Consider the following 21,607-nt stretch of genomic DNA (forward strand, 5'->3'; position numbering starts at 1 on the left):
TGGGTTGAAATGCTTTAAGGATATCACTACAAATTTTTGAAACTAAAGTAGCTAATAAACTAGTTATAACACTAGCTACCTACATTGCCAAAAAGAATTTTTATATCTAAACGAAATCAAAAGAAAAAATTATTGATCAACCGATGCGTGGGTATATAAAAGAGCAAATTTTGCCTAAACCTGTAACATATGTAAGCACCAGTAGGTCTAAATTCTAATTAACCTATTCTGTGCGAAGTAGGAAAAGTCCAGATTATTAGTTCTCTTGAGGATGCAACGATATACTTAAATATTCTCATCCGATTTTTTTACTTGTTTATCTTTTACTATCACTGTCGCCCCTAACCCTTGATCGGAAGCGGTTCTCAGATTTGTTCGAATGGGAATTGTGCGCGGGTTGGAACTGAGCGGTTCCAGGAAGCAAGAAACTATAAAAACTAGAAGCTTACTATTTTAGTACCTCAACGGTAATGTTACAATATATTATTAACTTCGTAACTTTTTCAAAAAATACCAAGATCAAAAAAATGCTTTAAACTATTTTGAAACTGATAGATACTGTCCTATTAAAGTGTCCAATCAAGTCTTTTTGACTATCAAATTGTTTTAAACACACAGGTTTAAATGTGTAAAAAAACTTCTGATAAGCTGATAGTAACAACAGATTTTGTAAGTAAAACTGAATACTATTGTGTTCTAAGTTATAATAAAAACTTTTATTTGTTTCATTTTGTCACTTTGTTTTGACTTAAATACACAATACATAAGTAGATTGCATGATTGTACATAATATAATAAATTGATGAAACTTCTTTCTTATATTTGTTTTTGCATTTATGTAATACGTACTTTGCATTTTATACTTTGACCAAGTAAATAAACAATATGTACCAGCTTCAATTTTTTGATCGCCTTTTAATTTACTATTATAATCACAATCAAAAAAAGTGTAGAATAATACTCTTTAAGTAAAAAAAAGTTTTCGCTAAAACAATTTATTAAGAAAATATCGCAAGAAGAAACAGCTAACTAACTCAGTTGCAATATAATCTTTAAATAGCATTAAAATATAAACACAAAAGAACAAATAAATAAAAATAGTTTATAGAAAAAAAAGTTTTGTTTATTGTTAACATTTTATTTAATTTTTATTTTTACACAAATCGCATTAATTAAGATACTAACTAAAATTTTAAAAGTAACTATTTACAAAATGTTTTAATTGTTTTTGTTCGTACGACACTAAAATTTTATTCGTACCGAAAACTTTATTTTTTTACAAACTAAATATGTGTTAACCTTTGTAAGGAAAAGCTATTTAAGAAAAGAAACTGCATAAAACTTTAGTAAAATAAAGACGGCTTAATTTTTGAAACCAATTGAAAATAAAAAAAGTAAGCTACGCATCTAAACACTTGTTATATGTTAATAACTGTTTTCTTAATACTAAAGTAAAATTTTATTTGTTTTTAATCTATTAAATACTGTGATAAATAAAACTATATTCTATAAATAGAATGTATAAAATACATAAATACCTTAGATAAAACGTGTTTAAATTTAAGAGAATCATCAATAAAATACTAAAATAAAGTTAAAATTCATATAAAATTAGAACTGAATCGTTTAGTAAAACTTTATTAAAATTAGTTGCTAAAATAGTTGTTTTAGAATTTAAGCAACTTGCACTATATCTATTTATACTTGCATTGTTACAAGTTTTTATTTCAATAAATGTCAAATTATTCTGAAAACACAGTAAACCCATTATTTCAAATATCTGACTGGAAAAAATTATCATAAACTACCAAGTTAAAAAGCCTAAATAAACGGTTAGAGTTATTTACAAGAGTTAAATACTACGTATAAGTAAAAAGAATTGAGCCTGAAAATTCCTGCAACCCATTTGACTACATGCTATTTCTTTCACTTGGAATAGAGTCGGGCGATCTCGTCTTTGTACTTGCCCTCCAGAGCCTTCCTCTTCAGCTTGAACGCCGCCGTGATCAGGTTGTCCTCCGGGACCCACGGTTTCGCTTCCACGAATATTTTGCGGGGAATTTCGAACTTTTGAACGTTGGCTGAAAAAAAAACATCGTTGTAATAATCGCGCGTTATCTCAGCATCAGGTTTTAAATTTTCAAAACTGTTTAATCATTTTGAAGCTGAGATGATTATTACTGACTTGTCTTGGCGGTAGCCTGCACGGACTTCACGAGAAGAGTTTCAACTTCCTTGCTCTCGCACAACTTTTCCCAATCGTCCGAATCACTTTTGCCGAGAACTTGTCTCACGGTCTTCTCGTTTGGAACAATGAAAGCCAAGCAGAAAGGTTGCGAGCTGATAATTTGTTTTAAGTTAAACAAAAATTACTATTTTTATTAAATCTTGTTGAAAGTATTATTACATCAACTAATGCATGAAGCTCACTTTATCTTAGGTTATAATTTGGTGGTAATTTTTTTAACAATTGCAAGAAAGAGTATGATATGAGAAAGTTTTCAAACGTGTTATATAAAAAACACTAAAAATATATTTCATTTAAGTTACAGACAATGATTATTTTTAAACCTGCTAGCAAAAATCCAGATGTTGTCAATTAGATCGCTGGTTTTCAATTTTGATTCAATACTTCCAAGAGCAAGGTATTCACCATGAGAAAGCTTCACTAGATCCTTTTTACGATCTGAAATTATTTTTGTTTATTTTTTACCCGTAAACTTAATTATTTTTATAGGTTAACCTGTAAACGCTTTTTTATTGTCACTGTAAACTTTTTTATTAACAAAAACTCTGTAATAACTTTTTTTTAAGCATCACAGTTAAAATAACAATGTTATATCTTATATTTTTTTGGGTTTTTATGAACAGTTTTTGTTAAATGATGAAGTTTGATGTGACTTTAAAACATAAGTAGTTGCAAGCAATACAATTTAAAAAATGAATGTATCAGTTCAATAAAAAAATCTATCAGCTTTATGAAAATAACAAAGTAGTTGTAAAGTTATGTCTAAAAAAAACTTTTTTCAAATAATTTATTTTCAAAAATAAACGAACAAATTAAATGTAGATCATAGTAATTCAATGTAGCAAAATGATATAAAAATGTTTCACGCATGTACTAAAGAGAAAATCTACATTTGATGCGTATTACATGCTAGTTTAGAAAAAACGTTTCATTAATAGTTTACTATTTGTCGTGTCACTATGGTACGTTAGCATTTACGAATCACATGATTTCAACAAGTGCTTTTCCTTGAACGTTAAAAACCCCTTGTATTAATATTTAATGATGTTCGTAAACTTCGTAAAACTTTTATAAACTATTCTGTGAGAAAAAATATCTAAACCGGTAATCCAAAACTTTTAAGTGACTCTGGTGTCACCTTGCTGACTTTTTTATCAATATAGTTTAATATATAAAATACTACTAGTAGTATTACAACTAGTGCTGTTTAATGTTAAAAAATCTTGCCAGCTAGTTTTATAAACAGCTAAAAATTTTAGACTTAATTTAAAAAGTATTTTGTGAAAAAAATTAGTCTTTATTATCATATTAGTATCAGATTTTTTTTTAATTTACTTAATAACTTGTAAATATATTATAATATATAATAAATGTAAATATACATTTGCTCAGATTAAAACTAGTTTTTACTTGTATTTTAAAACTAACCGTTATGCGCAGTAAAATATGAGCGATTAAAAACTAATTTCAGTTATAAACAAAAACCAGTGACATTATTAAAAAAATTTCTATCATAATTTGTAAGTATATAAAATTAATTCCACTATTACCTTTATTATATTGAGGTTGATTTATAAACAATAATTTTATTTTTGACTGAATTGTTACAAAACATAGTTGGAAAAAAAATTGATTATTTCTAAAAAATTTTTTTCTTGCATACTTTAAAGATTACAACAATTCAGAATACTGTTATCAAACCTTGTAATTGTTGTTTTTTATTGTTTTATCAAAGACGTGGTTTTACGTATTAATTAATCCTTGATGTGAAATATATGATTAATACACTTTTTAAAACAATATTATAAATTTAAATAACAAAAAAGAGCTATACATTTTTATAGACTTTTTCAAAATAGTAATACTTTAGCTAAACCTAAACTCAAAATTCAATAAAATCAATTGGAAGTCTACTGTGAGACAACTCATTAAATCTACAACCTGAAACAAAACTTTCAACTAACCGACAATTCGAAGGCAGCCGTCTTGTTCAATCTGTCCGATGTCGCCAGTTTTAAACCACCTCTTGCCGTCCTCGTCTACGTAAAAGTCCTCGGCTGTTTTTTCCGGGTTCTTGAAGTACCCCATGGTGATATTCGGCCCGCCAATGTGAATTTCTCCCCTCGGTGGGTTCTGATCTGGTGAGTATCCGCCTGTGTTGTGACATTGAAAATTTCGTTTAATTTTAAACTTAAACAAACTATTCTAGTGGACAAGTCAGTATTTATAATATAAAAAACAACCTTCTTCCCAGGCGATCAACTTGATGTCGCAGCATTGCAGTGGAGGTCCAACTCTGCCACAAGTGAAGTCCTCATCAACCTTTATAATGACATGTTTGTTATTTTTATGTTTATTAAACAATAATTTAAGTGAAGCTAAGACTTTTGGCAAACTTTATTTTCAAAAAAAATTTTTATACACAAGTTAGAAAAATAAGAACTATCGATTATTAAATAGGAGTTTTTTTTTTATTGATTAGGTTTAGAAGAAAATAGTTTTGCTAGTTTACTTAAGAAATTTTTAGTCTAATTTTAATAATGCTAATATACTTTTGATAAACAGAAAAAAAAAGTTTGTTTAAGTTACTTTCTAGTAAATGTTTTTACTGAATAACTATTGTTTTAACTTTAAAAATCTTTTTGCATTTAGAAAACCAAAAATCAAACAAAATCTTACTAAAAAGAAAATACAAAATCAGTTAATTTTATCATATTTATAAAATTCACAAAAAATACTTATACTTAATAAATGAATTTTTTCATTAAATTTTTAACAAAAAAATCTTAACTACGAATTCTATATCAGCAGCAACAAGGCAAAACATGGTACAAAAATGAAACCTCAGTGACGGTGGTGGCACCGCACGTTTCAGTCAGTCCGTACCCCTGACCCACCGGGCAGCACATGCACACGTTCATGAACCTCTGCGTTTGCCCGTCGCAGGGTGCGCCTCCGGACAACATGGCTCGCACTCTCCCTCCCAACAGCGCGCGCGTCTTCTTGAAAATCAACCTGAATTTGATTTTAAATATATTCATGTTTGTTAGCAAACATTTCTATTTTTGTATTAATGTATTTGATTTTAATCTAAGGTAATGAAGTTATCTTTTATGGGTAAACAAAATTTCGAATTTAAGGTTTCAAAGACCGACAACAAACTGAATACAAATTTTGTAAACAAACTTATTAAGGATTGGAGTGTCTGTTCCTTGTTCAACACATTTTAGCTTGTAGTTGTAAGCCCAATTGAAAACTTTCTGCATGGTCGAAGACTGCTCCTTTATATTTTGCATGACTGCCTTGCGCATACGCTCCATTATTTCCTGAGAATAAAAATCTTTAAAAACTGACAAGTACATTAAATACACTAAAAAATATAAATCATAACGTTCACGACCTATTCAAACTACGTTAGCCATATTTTTAACTAAATGTATCTAAGAATTTAACTTGAAAGTGAATAAAAACTTAAAAATTACAATTCCAATTAATTAAATTTAAAAAACAGTTACTTAAATTTATATTAACTAACAGGTACGCAAGCCATGAGTGTAGGTCTTAAAACGGTTGCATCTCCTTTCGTGCCAGCCTTGATTCTTGAAGATTTGTCAGATAGAGTCAGAGGTGAAGAATACCCGACTCTCGCTCCGGCCATCAATATTATGTTTTCTATAAAAAACAATAAGTTAACGTAGCCAACAACTATGATTGATACAAATTTGTCTTTTTATTTAGTATTTAATATTTAATTTTTGGTTAATAGATATTAGAAGAAACATTTTCAATTTTTTTTATTTCAATCATTTTTAAATTTGTGTAAGACAATTAGTGCATTTTTGAGAAAAAACGAGAACAAAAAAAAAATAAATGACAGTTTAAAACATAATTAGTTTAGTTTGTAAATATAAACCTGCAGCTAGTTCCAGCACGTGGGCTAATGGTAGATATCCAATGTAAACGTCAGATGGACTGAAATATTTAATTTGAAATGTTTGAAAATAATGAAAATTGAAGTAGACAAAATACATTAACTTAGGTAACAAAAATTAGTTTTCAAGTATAAATTAATTAAACAAAGATTTAAGTTATAAGTATATGATACAGTCGTAATGACGATTATCAGCTAAACTGATTATTAAAACATTCAACAAGTTTTGTATTGCAAATTAATACATAACTAACAGTTAAGAAAGGGTTTTAAAGTTTGTTTATTTTTAAAACTTTAAAACTACATGTAATGTTTGATGAATGAAAAAAAGTTTTGTACTTTAAAATTTTCATTTCATCTAAATTTACTTGGAAAGAGTACTATTGTATTGTAACTCTTTTTATAAGACTAGTTTAAATAAAATTTTATTTAAATATATCACAGTAAAGGTCATAGCTTATAATCACTTGAGATCTGTGACTCGTTGTCCGATTCCGCTCATGCCAGCGACGAAGTTTCCGTGAGAAATGAGAACTCCCTTCGGATTACCGGAAGTTCCCGAGGTGTACATGATGATCGCCAAGTCGTCTTTTGTCGGTGCCACCTTTTCCAGCCCTTTCACTACATCGCTCGACGGGTTTCCCAAATCAATCAACTATTTTTCATTGATAAAGTTGAATAAAATAGTATTAAAACTGTTCACTGAATACTAGTTTATAGTGTACTAGATCTTATCAAAGAATATTTTAATTTTTTGTGAAAGCTTTTTTTTGAGCAGACTAGAACATTGTATAAACAACTAGATGTAAAAAATTTACTAGCTAGACTCTAGTAACTAGAGCTACCACTACTTAAATGAAAAAACTGGCATGAACATTCAAAAATATATAGCAAGGGCCTAGAGTCTATAATAGGGTAGCTGTCTAAATTGCACGAGGGGAAAAAATTGCACGAAGATACTTTTGCACGAGGTGATAAAATTGCACGAGCAGACAATTTTGCACAGATTAATTTTTTTTTTTTCTTTTACTATCACTGTTACCCCTAACCCTTACCTTCGGTTGGAAATTATTATTTTTTATTATTTTATATGTATAAATTTTTATTTTTTACTATCACTGTTACCCCTAACCCTTACCATCAGTCAGTAACTTTTTTTTTTAATTTACTTTTAGTTATTATCTATTTATTTTTTTCTACATTTTTTACTCGTGCAAAAATGGCTTCGTGCAATTTTGTTCCCTCGTGCAAATTTGGCTTCGTTCATTTTTGTGCACTCGTGCAATTTTGTCTTCGTACAATTTAGACCCGTTCCTCTCTAATAAGTTACAAGTAATAAATTGACATGCGTTCGAAGTTGTAAAGCAGCTAGGAAATCAAACATTGTTTAAGTGTAACAAAAGTAAATAATTTAAGATGCTTGACTTAAAAAAAAAAATAACTTCAGAATGTGAAAAATGGTTTTGAATATGGTTAAGAATAGGAAAGCTTCAATAAAGTAAATATTCAAGATTCATTTTTATAATAGTGATAGCTGAAAGGGGAAAATTCAACCGATGGTTGATTTTGAAAATGATATATTAAAAAACACTTATTTGTATAAACTAAACTAATCAGATAGAATAGTTGAAGGTTTACAAAAAAGCATATTTTTTGATATTCAAATAAAATCAAATTACTCAAGTTATTCTTACAAATCTGGATGAAATTTAAACCTTATGTACGATAATTTGAGATTTATAAAAAATAAAATACAATATATAAAGTATACCTGCGTATACATGCTTGGAACTATTTCAATTAAAATGTACATAACATAGTTTATGCACAACTTTTAAACATTAAATTATCAGTTTACTTATATTTATATTAATTTATAAATTTAAAATGTTATTTAATACAATGCAACCATTAATACTATTAGTATTCAATCTTACTAAGTATTGATACAAAAAATTTATGTAACATAAAACCTAAATAACAAGCTAGTCTAACACTAATAAATGGTCAAAATTGATAAATACTAATAAAAAACGGTAACAAAAACGATAACATAAAAATTTAAAATTGTTTATAAAGAAACAAACAAACAAACCTCACTAAAAGTGGTAAGCTTAATTGTATCTGGAATTTTGTCACTGTCAAAATCAACATTAGGTTCTTTTACGAAGACTATATTGGTTAAATTAGGAATATCTTTGACGCAGTTCTGTTGAAAATAAATACTAAAACATAAAATTCTTAAAATATATTTTGTCAATTTATTACACGTACTTAGTTGTTTAAATCAGATTTTATTTTTTTAAAGGTTGCAAATATTTTGTTGGTTTATTTCTAGTATATAAACAAACTTTCATCTTGAATAAACAAACAAAATGGACTTTATTTTGTCATCTCTTTACATAAGCTTCAAAAATAAATTAAATATTAAGTTTCAGTATCCAATCAAACAAAATGCTTGTTAAACAAATATTTATTCAAGATTCTTTAAAAGGATTTTGTACCCAGAATTAACGTAATACGAAGTTTTTAATATGCTTTTTGGCTACTTAATTCGTTTTTAACAAAAAAAATTATTACATAATGAATTTAGTATCTTATTTTTAAATAACTTAGTAATTTACTTTTAACTATTATGATAAGAAACAATTTTAAACATTAAGTAAACTTATTTTTGTTATTACTAATGAAAAATTTGTAATTAAACAACAGCTTAACATTTCTTTTCTAATTTTAAGGAATTAAAAAATAGTTCAAGTTTTCGTATTACTTTATTATTTGCTTATATAGAACAGATAAAACATTTTGCTTTGTAATTTTAGTAAAAATAATAATGAAAAAGGCTAAAAACAAAGAGTGCTTACTCTATTTTAAAAAACTTGTGTAGGAAAAGCAATTTTAAACTGCATAAAGAAGTTTTTAAATTTTCTTAAGCTAAGTTACCTTAGAAATATATAGAAGAACTAAATTTAGTTATATAATCAATGTCAACAAAAAGGTTTTTAGTAAATTTTCTTAAGTTTTTTGAAACATTAATAATTAAAATAACAAACTTGAAGCCTCGATTTGATAAGTGTTGAGCTTGTGACAATATGAGTTACTTCTGTTTGATTAAGGGCATGTTTAATACCATCTTCACCTAATGTAGCATAGATTGTAACTGCGGGAAAGTTCATTTTGAAGCATGCCTGTTACATTAGTTTGAAATAAAAAATATCTTAATTTAACTTAGTTTTCTTATTTATAAACAAGTTCAAAATACATCTAGGATATGCTAATTATTTTTTAATTAAAAACATCAAATATTTTTTCAAATACTTGCTAAAAGTATATTTTTGCGAAATTAAACAATCAAATTTCATGCTTGATAATAATATTGTTTTGAAATTCATAAAATGTTCAAAAAGGCATAAGGAGTAAGGACATTAAAAAAGTAATAATGGCTCTTTAATAAAAGCTTGAAGTATAAGTCAGTTTTTTATTAAACTTAAAAATTTTAATTATCTTTGGAGATTTAGTCTTTTTATTTTGAAGAGTTTCCGATACAAACGTATGGACCCAGCTTTTTCAATGTCAATATACTCAGAAAAATATAAATTCACTAAAAATCTATTTTTTTCTTCAGTTTTAAAATTGTTGACTTCAATTTTTTTAGGAAAAATTCCTTGTACTTTAAGATAAAACTTTATAGTTACAATTCAAATAAAAAAATTATTTAATAAGAATGTTTATTATTAAGCTAAGCTTATATTTAAACAGTTCGAGAAAGATTGCATAAAAACTGAAGTAAATAAATTTTTAATGAAGTAGTTTTTTTTTTCTTTATAACTTGACCCTTTCATATAGATCTTATTGAACTTTCAAATTTTGTCCCCTCATACCTCAAAAACTAGTATAAATTTCAATTATAAGAAACGGTAAAAAGCAACTGTTAGCTTACTTAAAGATTTTTAAAACTAGATTATCATAAAAAATAAATATATTACCTCCCCAAAGGCCCATATATTATGCCCAAAAAAAAAATGAAGTAGAATAAGTTGTTATTTAAACTTTACTTTCAAAAGCTTTTACATGCAATAATATTCAGAAAACAAACTGCTTTATCCACAACATGAATACAAGAGAATAATCACGATTTATAATTATGTAACACCAAGCTATAATTTCAATATACTATCATATAGTTCACCTGTATTGAAATCATCCATTCTGCTCTAGTTTCAAGGAAAATAGCAACTTTTGTTTTTGGAGTAATTCCAAGTGCACCAAGACCATTTCCCACGAGGTTAACTTCTTCTGATACTTCCTTAAATGTTCTCCAAGTGTACTCACCATAAGTTGCCTAGAATTAAGTTGTTCAACTCAATTAAACTATAAAGATTAGGATGTAACATGAAAATATAGGCACAAACAATCCTAAATTAATTTAAATTCTATTTATTATATGTATAAAACTTTTTATAAGGATTATTATGTCTTGATAGTTGTAGGCTAAAGTAACTTCTTTTTTTGTTTGGTTTTTTAGTGTTTTTTATTTAGTGGACATAAGTAATTTACTGTAAATGTTATAAATTTTTACAGATTCTAAAATCATAACAAATTTAGTTTGAAAATTTATATTTAATAAATGCTTGTTACTATAAATTATGACATACCTTTTTGAAGACTTTACCATCTGGTTGTTTGACATCCTCTTCAGAAATCAATGTTCTTGTACCAAGACATGGGTTGTTTGGATATGTGGCAGCTGTATTAGCAAATATTTTGTCTACAGTTCTAAAGTCTTTATACCTTGTTTCGACCAATCCTCCAAGGTTGTCTACGTGACGGTATGGACCCTCTAAAATTATAAAAAGTCAAAATACTTTGATAACCACATCAAAAACTTTAATTTTATCAAATGTTCCATAAATTTATTTTAATAACTATGTTAAAAAAAACGGTGAGGCACAAACAAAGTATTGAATTTATTAAATTTTAGTCAATTCTTTATATTTTTCAAACTTAAGTATACATACTTTTGTTTCTAAAAGTCAAGAAAACTTTATTTTGGTGATGCTAAGGACTACTGAGTAGGTTGACTACTGAGGCTTATTTTAGTAGAACTTTATCTAACTTGTTAATTCACAGATTAATTCAAATAATATTTTAGTTAATCCAAAAACCTCAATCACTTGTTGAAAACTGTTTAGAATACTTGATCTTTTTAGTCTTACAATGATCTATAGATGGGACAAGATGTTAAGAACCCATGAAACAGTTTACAAGCTTAATTTAAGATATAACCAGCAATCACAATTAGAATGACCAATATCATCAAAGATTTTCCTACAAGATTTAAGTGTGCTTGCAGAACAAAGAAGCTCATTTAAATCAAATTTTTTGAGCTCTGGTAACACAAACATTTTATTTAGTAAAAATATAAAACTTTCTAGTTCTTAAAAACATAAAAATTTTATGGGAGTAAAATTTTGAAAAAAACATAAATAGAACTTTTGACATTTTTTAAATTTTTGTGATTAACTTTTTTTGTGTCACCCGGTACCAAAACTATTGTTTAAAATCTATCTAAATAAAATTTTAATCAAACAATAATTTTGAAATAATAAAGAACTAAAAACTAGAGATAACAAAAGAAAAATTTATTTAGTACAGTAACAATACAGTTCATCTCATTATTATAATATAAATGTGTTGTAGACTTAATTACATTCAAGTTCCTTCTAAGTCTATTTTTATTAAAGAGAAAAAAAAAATGCATGTGTATAAAACACCAACTTACCAGTAGGACTACCAGGAACAAGCTTTGCCTTCACTGCCATTTTTGGTTTGTCTTTTAACTGTTCTTTGAGGTATTGTAAAGAAATGTATGAGGCTATTCCAACTAGTATGTAAGAGTAATTACTGGCTAATTCAACAACTTGATCTGCAAATTATTTAAAATATAAGTTTTAAAGATGTATTTTGATTTTTTAAAACAGCTGTAATAACATTACAGATTGATATATATTTGATTGGCTTTGAAAACTTATTTTAAAAAGTTTTGAAGACTTGTGGTTAAATAAAATACCCTTAAAACAATCAACAAAATAAAGAGGATGTAAACAGAAAAATATAACATTTATTTAGTCAAGAAATTTGTCCATTAAATAAAACAATAGTGCATCTACAAATATAAAAACTTAAAAAATAAATTAAATTTTGTAATGGGTAAACACAACTGACTTATAGCAGTCATAAAACAAGAAATTAAGAAGTTATTGAATTTACGTTTTTATATTTAAAAACTTTTTAAAAATATATGCTTATCGTTTATACATAAATTTTGCTAAATATTTTCATATAAATCTATAAATTTAAAAGTTCACACTATTTAATTCTGATATTTAAGTTAAAGAGTAATAATTGAACCAAAAATGATAGTTTTCTGAAATGTTATTAAAATAATATGTACTACTGTTATACTACTATTGTTTTCATAAAACATTATTACCTCAAAAATCACATCTAAATACTTAAAAAAAACTTATGTAAAAAAACAGATTTGAATATTTATCATATTAGTCTACTGGGTTTTACAGGTTTTCAAGAACTTAATTTACATTTATTCTAACTGAATTCAAAAGATTAACAAGCTGACAAAACTACTAAAAAACAAATATAAAAAACTGCAACATTTGACTTTAAATCTTTTATTCTAACTTATTTTATCAACTGCTAACACTTTTTTATTAGCTTTACATTACACATATAAAAAGTGCCCTTAAACAACATAAATATTTTGTATATAACTTTAAAACTTATTTTAAACAAGTTTTGCTGTTAACTAATTAGAATTAATTTTCTAACTGAAAAAAAATTATAAAATTCAACTTTACTTACCATAACAATACTGTAAGAAATTAGAATCTTCCTTATAAAGCATAATAAAAGTAAGCAAATTATTCTTATAGCCTATAATATTATTATATATACAAAAAACTTATTTGTTGAACAAAAAGCTGCAACTAAAACATTAAATATTTATTGAAACTATATTGACCAAAGTTGAAAAAAAAGTTAAGACATTTAAAGAACAAAGTTATTATATTTAAGTAAACAGTATCTTATAGTATATTAGTTAAGAATAGAATTATAAAATACTTAAATTATAAAATGGGCTTCAAATAACATTAATTTCCCAAAATCTTTTCAGCTGAAGATATAAAAAAAAACTATCTATAAAACCACTGAAAATAAGATCTTTATTTGAATAAATGCTAATATACAAATTTTCCAAAAATGATAGTTATTATAAAAAATACTAATGAAAGTTTAGTTTTAATTTTCAAGATTTAATTTTAAATAATTAATTTTATTTTGCACTAAAAACAAAATACTCATGTTTTTATTCAATTGTTCACTTTTTTTTTTGATAAAAATGGTTAACGTTTGAATATCTCAGTTATAGTTATACAATAAATATTATTTAAAATACTGTTCTACCCTATTAAATTACATAATATCTTTCTTTGAAGAAAAAAAAAATTGAAATAATATATTTGGCAGAGAAGAAATATTAAAACTACCAATTGCATTTTCTTATAAAATAGTAATTATATATCTAGAAAATCATAACATTATAAAAACTGTGATGTGCAACAAATTTGTTCAACTCTGAAACGAGAATTCACAAAAATTACAATTACACAGTGTGAATATAAAAAGCTAATGTTAATTTTGGATTGAAAATATAGTTGTTTCAAAAACTTTTTGAGGCAATAAAGCCAGCCTGAGTGACCAAAAACTAACTTAAGTTGCATCAAGCTAGCCTGAGCTCGTAACAATCTTTTTATGTAATTTAAACTAAACACTGAAAACACTATTATCAAGTTTAAATTACAAAACCAAAATATTAGCATAAGAACTAATAAAAACTCATTTCTTAAGAAAAAACTAAGACTTTTAGTTAATTACTATCCAATAACTTAAGAAAAATATTTAAACTAGCCTGGGTTTTGCAAAATAAAAAGTATGAGCAGCCCAAGCTTATCAAAAAATTTAGAAACTATTTAGAATTACCTTGAATAGGTTTGAGTGTGTGGCAACTCTAAAATAAAATTAATTGTTATGTCAGTACAAAGCATCCTCAGTCAGCATGAGTTAATCTAAAATTTTCAACTAATAATAAAAGTAAGAATATAAATTTTAAAAAAACTAATAGTCAAACTTCAACTAGTATTAAATGAACAATCAATAATAATTGAAGTTAAAGTAATATTAAATATTGTTTAAGCCCAAAAAACTGATTTCAACCCTAAATATTTTTTGATTTTTGGGCTGCAACTTTTTATGTTTGCAAAATAATTTTTTTTTTTAGATTCTTTTTAGTTAAGCAAAAACACATCCAAATCATGTTTATTTATTTGAATTTTATAATATGACAAAAAAATGTGCTGTACTCACTACCCCTACATTTTACAGACAAATTTTGCACATATAGGGTGATTATGACGTCATTATACATCAAAATAAGTTAATATGTCTTTAAATATATGTCAATAGTATAGGCTTTCATCTAAGACATAAACTATGAGTTTAAGACATATATAAGTGATTTTATTACTGTTTAAATCAAAAACCAAAAAGTATGTGATTTTTGGGGTTTAAATTAGTTTTTCGGGCTGCAAGCATACTTTTTTTTTCAGATTCTTCTTAATGAAGCAAAAACACATTTAAATTTAAGAAATATTTAAGAAATATTTAAGGAAATATTTAAGGAAATTTAAGGACTCATAAGTCCAGCAAACATCACTAAAGTACTCCCTATCCCTAGTAAACAGAGATATTTAATATTAATTATATTAATATTAAAATTTTGATAATCCAAGATAATCCCAACATTTATTATTTTATATCTTTCAGGTTAATGCTGATGGTGCCAATTGTTTACCTGCAAAAAACAATTGTGAGATATGTTTGCTAAGTACCTACTCAGACTCTAATAAACCCCTTGCTTATAAAGACTTATTACTAAAATCTAATAAGTAAATATTTTAAGTACCAAATTTGAAATGTAATGGAGAAGAATGTTTAAATTAATTGCTCTGTTGAACAGGGTACTACTTTTAACATCCAAAATCAGCTTTAACAACTCCAAACTAACCAGAGCCTACAATATGTTTGACAACTTTGAGCTTAACTGAATTAGTAGCTAAACTGAAGAGAAAAAAAATCTCACATTTAAACTCACATATGAAATTAAACTCACATAACAAAATAATTATCACAAAACATAATACAAGATTGACTCCAAGTAGTTATTAACTGCTAACTTAAACCTTAAAAAACAGCATTGAAAACTAAAAGTCTAGGCTTAATTTTTAAATAATTTTAATCCACTGGAAGACCCTGATTTTATTAGAAGCCTTTTATCTAACTTTACTTTAATTTGTGTTTGATGATAGACTTTGAACTTTATGAAACTTTGTATGGATATCATTACAAATAATATTTTTATAAGAACAGGGTTACCACACACTCAGGGAACTCAGGATTACTCAAGATGTTTTGAAATTTTAGAAAATCACAGGATGACTCTTTGACTTTTTAAATTTCAGGTCAAATTTTTTTCTAGATCTAGAATGAGATTTAGTTGATCCTGTTTTAATAATTTGTTATTTTATAGAACTACTTTTGTTCAAGGACTTGATTTTTATTGATTTTCAAATGCTTATTTAAGGGCATAGGGGGGTAAACACCTTTTTTTGGTTTTGATCTTATTTTATATAGTTTTTACTAAGCTACAAGATGCTTTTTACAGATTTAAAAAATTCAAATAATTTTTGAGATATAGCCGGTTAAAGTTGGAGGCAACAATAGGATCCTTATGGGAGGCGCAAACTAAAACAGCAAATAACTAAAAATCTATCTCCTCCTACGTTTTTTAAGATAACTACCTCAAATTTTCAGGAAATGTTCCTTGCAGTATTTAGAAAATTCTGTCGGAAGGAATTTTAAAAAAATTATTAAAAAAAAATTTTATAATAAAAAAACAAAAAAAAAACTGTTTTTTTTGTTTATTTTTTATATAATTCTTTTATTTTTAATTTTTTTTTAATTCCTTCGGACAGAACTTTCTAAATATATCAAGGAACAACACTTCCTGAAAGTTTGAGGTAGTTATCTCAAAAAATACAGGAGAAGATAGATTTTTAGTGATTTTTAGTTATTTGCCGTTTTAGTTTGCACCTCCCATAAGGAACCTATTGTCGCCTCCAACTTTGACCGGCTATATCTCAAAAATTATTTTGATTTTTTTAAATCTGTGAAAAGCATCTTGTAGCTTAGTAAAAACTATATAAAATAAGATCAAAAACCAAAAAAGGGTGTTTACCCCCCCCCCCCTATGCCCTTAATATTTTTTTAGTTTTGAGGCTAGTTCTTAACTATTCTTAGAAAATATATTGTAGCTTTTGCTTTAAATTTGAAATAAATATTTGTCATGATTTGAGTTTATATTAAACTGTTATTAAAATTGAAGTTAATAAACATGCATTCAAGTGAGTACACATTAATTGATTACAGGTTTGCCACTCTTTGAGTCAAAAAATATTCCCTGAGTGACCAGAAAATTCCCTGAGTTTCCCTGAGTTTTTTCAAATCCTTAAAAAATTTATTATTTATTGAAAATTTACAATGTCAATTCTAAGAATATTGAAGAACTAGCAGCAAGGCTAAAAAATTTTTAAATAAGCACTTAAATATAAATAAAATTAACTTTTTTGAACAAAATATTGAAACTGGAGTGACTAAATCTCATTCTAGATCTAAAAAATCAGTTTCCCAGAAATTTTTAGAAACAAACAAAATTGCCCTGAGTTAAAAAAAAGAATTAAAACTGAGTTTCCCTGAGATTTTAATAGCTTTAAAATTCCCTGAGTTTCTCTGAATTCCCTGAGTGTGTGGCAACCCTGTGATTAACTTTAACCTTACCACAGGCACAAAAAGTACTCACTTGAATGCATATTTATTAGCTCAATTTAAGAGAAATACTAATTTCAAAGATTCAACATACAAAGTTTGAGATTAAAAAACAGAATTTGTGGATAGTTTTATGTAAGCATACTAGTTAACTTTATAATTAATAGAATTTTTTTATGACATTTTTGTGGTAAGATTAAAGTTAGTCATTTAAAATTTCAAAAAAATAAACTTTTTTTCTATAACTTTTAAAATTAACTAAAAAGGTTACATAAAACTATCAACAAACTTTGTTCTTTAATCTCAATTTATTTAAACTTTAAATGTTGAACCTTTGAAAATGGTATTTCTCATAAGTTAAGTGAACATATAATGAAAAAGCATATACATACAACTTTCCTTTTAATTACTAAAAGAAAATGAACATGAGGTATAATTAGTTTGTGCCAGATGAGATAATTATTTTAAGAGGATTGCCAAGTTATTTTCAGAAATTTCTTCAAAGTTTAAATTCATTGAGGACTAAGACTCTTGCAAATCATGTTGCTCCAAGGTCCAAAAGATAATATTTTTTATGATAAAAAACTATTTTTAATGGTACTAAAATACATGTGTTACTCTTCCTTTTAAAATAAAAAACATCAGTCTCAACTCTACACTTTGCAACAAAAAAAATTTTCTAGGCAAAACAAGTGTTTTACATCATGTGTAATTTTTAACTTTTAAATAACCAAAAATTATTGTAAACAAATTAAAAACCCTTGGTGGTACTACAATCACAAGGCTAAAATCTCAAAGATAAATATTACAAAGTGTGGAAAAATCATAAAGCTAAAACCTCCAAAAAACAACAACAATCCAGTCACTGCCCACAAACTGAAATCTGTAATAGTTTTAAGTCCTGCAACTGAGACAGATGCAACAAAAATTATAAATAGCTTTTTTTTTTCAACTAGGAAAATTATACAGTAAAAATGCATTTGGATTGTCAAACTATTTTACACAAGAAATTAAAATAATTAAAAATATAACAAACAGTATGCTTGTTAATTTTACAACAGTTCAGTGGCAAAAACCTTAGCAGTGCAGTAAAAACAACTATACTATTTTTATTTTTGCTGCTGTGTCGCAAACCTCAGTAAATGTATTTGTTTTTTATAACTCTTATTTATATAGTTTTTAATTTCATATAAGTTGTTCTGATATAAAATAAAGTATACTATTTAACTAACAGAAAAACATTATAAAAAACTATTGTTAAGTTTATGTGAGATTAATGCTGTTTAATTTTTTCCTTTCAAGTTATTATTTTTTTATGTCTGCTCAAAGACCTTAGTTAAAAAAAGAAATATATATAATTACTGTTTTAATACTTTCGAAGAAACTTTTATAAAAAAACTATTTTCAGGATTTTATTTCTTAGATGACATTTAATATAATTAAAATAAATGGTTAACATAAAGAGAAAATAATTCCTGAAACTTTGGTCATTTATTGATATTAAGCTAGCATATGAATATAAACTTCGAATAAAACGTTTTTCAACTACACTTTAAACAATTTAGGAATATTCTTAACATCTGCAAATGAATAATATTTTTAAAGTGCTTTTATTTAGTTTTTTCTGAATTTAGAATTTTTAATAAATAGGTCGTTTTATTTTTTAATAAAAATAAATATATCATGAAAAACTTTAAATGTGTATTAAAACTCATTTTAAAATATATTCACACATTATTAAACTTAAAAACAAACACTAGCCTTAATGTTTTACTTTTTTAGTTTCTTATATTTTAAGTGATATTTTACCATTAAAAATCTGTTGTTAATGCAATAATTAGTTTAAATAAACTTAAAAACGCTCCTGAAAAAGTTAAAAAAATGTAAAAAGCAAAACTAGTTTTTGAAAACATTTTTCAATACATATGCATAGACATGTGGTTCCAAAAAACTAGTTTACAACACGTTCATTTTTTTATTATAGGTGTTATTGCATCATGTATAATTTACTTTTTTCTTAAAATATTTTTCGAAAAAGGCGCTATCTTTAATTTACTCGTTGTATGCCTCCGTTTTTCAAAAGTGAATCAATTGCACCTTATTTTAACAATTCGATTATTTTTTGAATATTAATAATTCTATGCTGAATAATGTATTAACGATTCATAAAAAAGTTTGTTCATTTATAAACTATCTCTTGCAAACACTAGTTTATCCTTGCGTTATGCAATTCTAGATTTTATTTTTTAAGTAATTTTACTATCACTTATAGATATTTTTCGTTGTTTCAAACATTTCTTTTTACTTATTTTTCACGTTTGAAAAAAAACTTATTTACCTAAGTTTTAAACAGAAATTTATTTAATTTTTAACTCTAGCTAAAATAAAACACCAATATTTTGAAGTTATATATTTTTTAGTTTTTTCTATAATTACAGTTTGCTTATATACTTTTTCAAAAAGTAGTAAGCTTTTTAATAGTATTTTTTTAAGTATTAAAAATTATAAATACTTTGTTTTTATGATAACTAAATTTTTAGTAAAAATATTTCTAATAAACACTAAATCTACGTATCTTTAATTAAAAAAACATATATTTTTTTTTCAAGGTTATGAAGTTTTATGTTTATATTTAAGTATAAAAATATTCAAGTTTAAATAATTTTTTATTGAAAATGTTTGTAGTTGTATACTGTTTTTTTTTAATAAATATGTTAAATATCCATTACTAGAAAGTTTATTTTGATTTTAATTTTAAGGTTACTTCATTTTATAACTTAAAATAAGTTTTTTTTTTAATATATTACAAAAAAATTTTATAAAATTATTACGTTAATTTATTTAGCATATATTTTTTGTTAAACAACAAAACCAAGATAAAATGTTATAAAATAAATTTTCTCAAATCTAAAACTTCCTAAGAAGACAAATTATGCGTGACTAATAGCTTTAAAAAATGAAAAAATAAAACAATAAGTGCTAAAAGTTTTAACATTATCTATCAGAAAAGTTTTTGTTTTAATGACACTTGTTTGACTGAATAAATGTTACTATATCCGTAACATTAATATAAGTTTATTTTTATTGAGCAATCTCTAATCTACGTCTATGTAAAATTTATCTACTAATGAATCATAAAAGTCTTATAAAGAAAAATAAAACTGCACCAAGCAGGATAAAATCCCTTTGTGTTTAAAACGTTTTGTTAATTAAAACAACAAACTCTTTTACTCACCCATTTTACTTTACTAAGCTGAATTCGATTTGCCAAATTTTTGTTTTGTTGAGATCTTCTTTAACACTGGTAATTTTCACTATAAAAACGGCCTTAACTAATAAAACTTTTGTTGTCTTTCAAACTAAAAGTACTTATAATCTGCAATTGCCATTGTAAGTTTAAATTTAAGCAACTTTGGCTCTCGTTTCTGCCTTTTCTCTTTCTATTAAAGTTCACTGCACTTGGCTTTCTCTTTTATTATTTATTGAAACTAGCTCAAACTGCAAGTCAAAACTCCTAGTTCAAAGTTCATTTCTTAACCAAGTCGTAGATTCGTTTTAAAAATGGAAAAATTGTTAATCGGAAAAACACTTAATAAGTCTATCTTTTTGCAAGAAAAATTCTAAATAAGACTTAAGTTTTGAAACAACACAAAACAATTTTAATTTTTGGACTTTAGACTTTCCGGTTTTATTCTAATAAATAAACAATCAAACTGTTAGTTTCGACATTATGTTTTAATGGTTGTACTATGACATTTAACACTTGATAAAGTATATTAAGATACATAAAGTAACACTGATTCTAGCAATCAACTAAGTTTTGTCAACTACAGAAAAAAGTAAAAATGTACTTACTTGAAAAAATAAAAGCTAATTAGAGTCGTAGCATTGAAACAAATATTTAAAGTTATTTACTAAAACTCTTATAACTCATAAAATTTTCTATTTGTACAACGAACAGAACAAATAAATAAATTAACTTTTTAAATACACCAACTTTCACACAGAAAAACATATAAATTATTAAAACTAAATATTTTAAGCTAGCAAAACTATCTAACATAAATATTTTCGAATAAAGGTTTTAAAACGACTATTTTATATTTAAAACTGTCTTAAATATTTCAACTGAATAAACAAATTCCTTTAAATTTTGATACAAATGGTACTTAATAAAAGATTTAGGCATACAAAACACTAAAGCAACTTAAATATAAATATTCAGAATAATATTTTAAATTTACTTTACAAAATGTTGCTTTATTTAAAGTTGTCTGTAAAACCAACTAGCCAGTAGACAAATTAAAATGTTGTAAAACTGTTAGTTAAAGAGTTTGATACTTTTTTGCGCTCTAACGGTCTAGAAAATTAGCGCACTATAATAAACTTTTAGGCGCGTTTTCTCTACAATTACGTATTGTTCGTAACAAAATGTAAACTAGAGTAACCCCGAGCATAGTAACACG

At 25.6% G+C, this 21,607-nt stretch overlaps 1 protein-coding gene across 1 annotated transcript; it reads right to left on the reverse strand.

The window, feature by feature from the left end:
• Window positions 1-1,347: 1,347 nt before the first annotated feature.
• Window positions 1,348-20,525, reverse strand: LOC145831519 (long-chain-fatty-acid--CoA ligase 4-like). The gene is made up of 16 exons (XM_082938798.1): window positions 20,377-20,525; window positions 11,962-12,105; window positions 10,835-11,019; window positions 10,369-10,521; window positions 9,233-9,367; window positions 8,275-8,388; window positions 6,647-6,834; window positions 6,162-6,220; window positions 5,784-5,920; window positions 5,435-5,574; window positions 5,092-5,263; window positions 4,492-4,570; window positions 4,213-4,401; window positions 2,572-2,686; window positions 2,186-2,340; window positions 1,348-2,081 (listed from the first exon to the last, which is right to left on the reverse strand). The coding sequence occupies exons 1-16, from the start codon at window positions 20,378-20,380 to the stop codon at window positions 1,927-1,929; spliced, it is 2,124 nt and encodes a 707-aa protein (XP_082794924.1). The 5' UTR covers window positions 20,381-20,525; the 3' UTR covers window positions 1,348-1,926.
• Window positions 20,526-21,607: the final 1,082 nt, after the last annotated feature.

The sequence above is a fragment of the Thalia democratica genome, chromosome 3, assembly GCF_965202585.1.
Source record: "Thalia democratica chromosome 3, ktThaDemo2.hap1.1, whole genome shotgun sequence".
Lineage (NCBI taxonomy): Eukaryota > Metazoa > Chordata > Thaliacea > Salpida > Salpidae > Thalia > Thalia democratica.

What these genes read in the sequence shown, in the direction of transcription:
- LOC145831519 (XM_082938798.1), bottom strand. An exon ending in CGTGCTGGAACTAGCTGCAG is followed by an intron (nt 5,921 to 6,161) that starts GTTTATATTTAC and finishes TGTTTTTTATAG; the next exon opens with AAAACATAATATTGATGGCC. An exon ending in CGGCTGCCTTCGAATTGTCG is followed by an intron (nt 2,687 to 4,212) that starts GTTAGTTGAAAG and finishes AAATAATTTCAG; the next exon opens with ATCGTAAAAAGGATCTAGTG.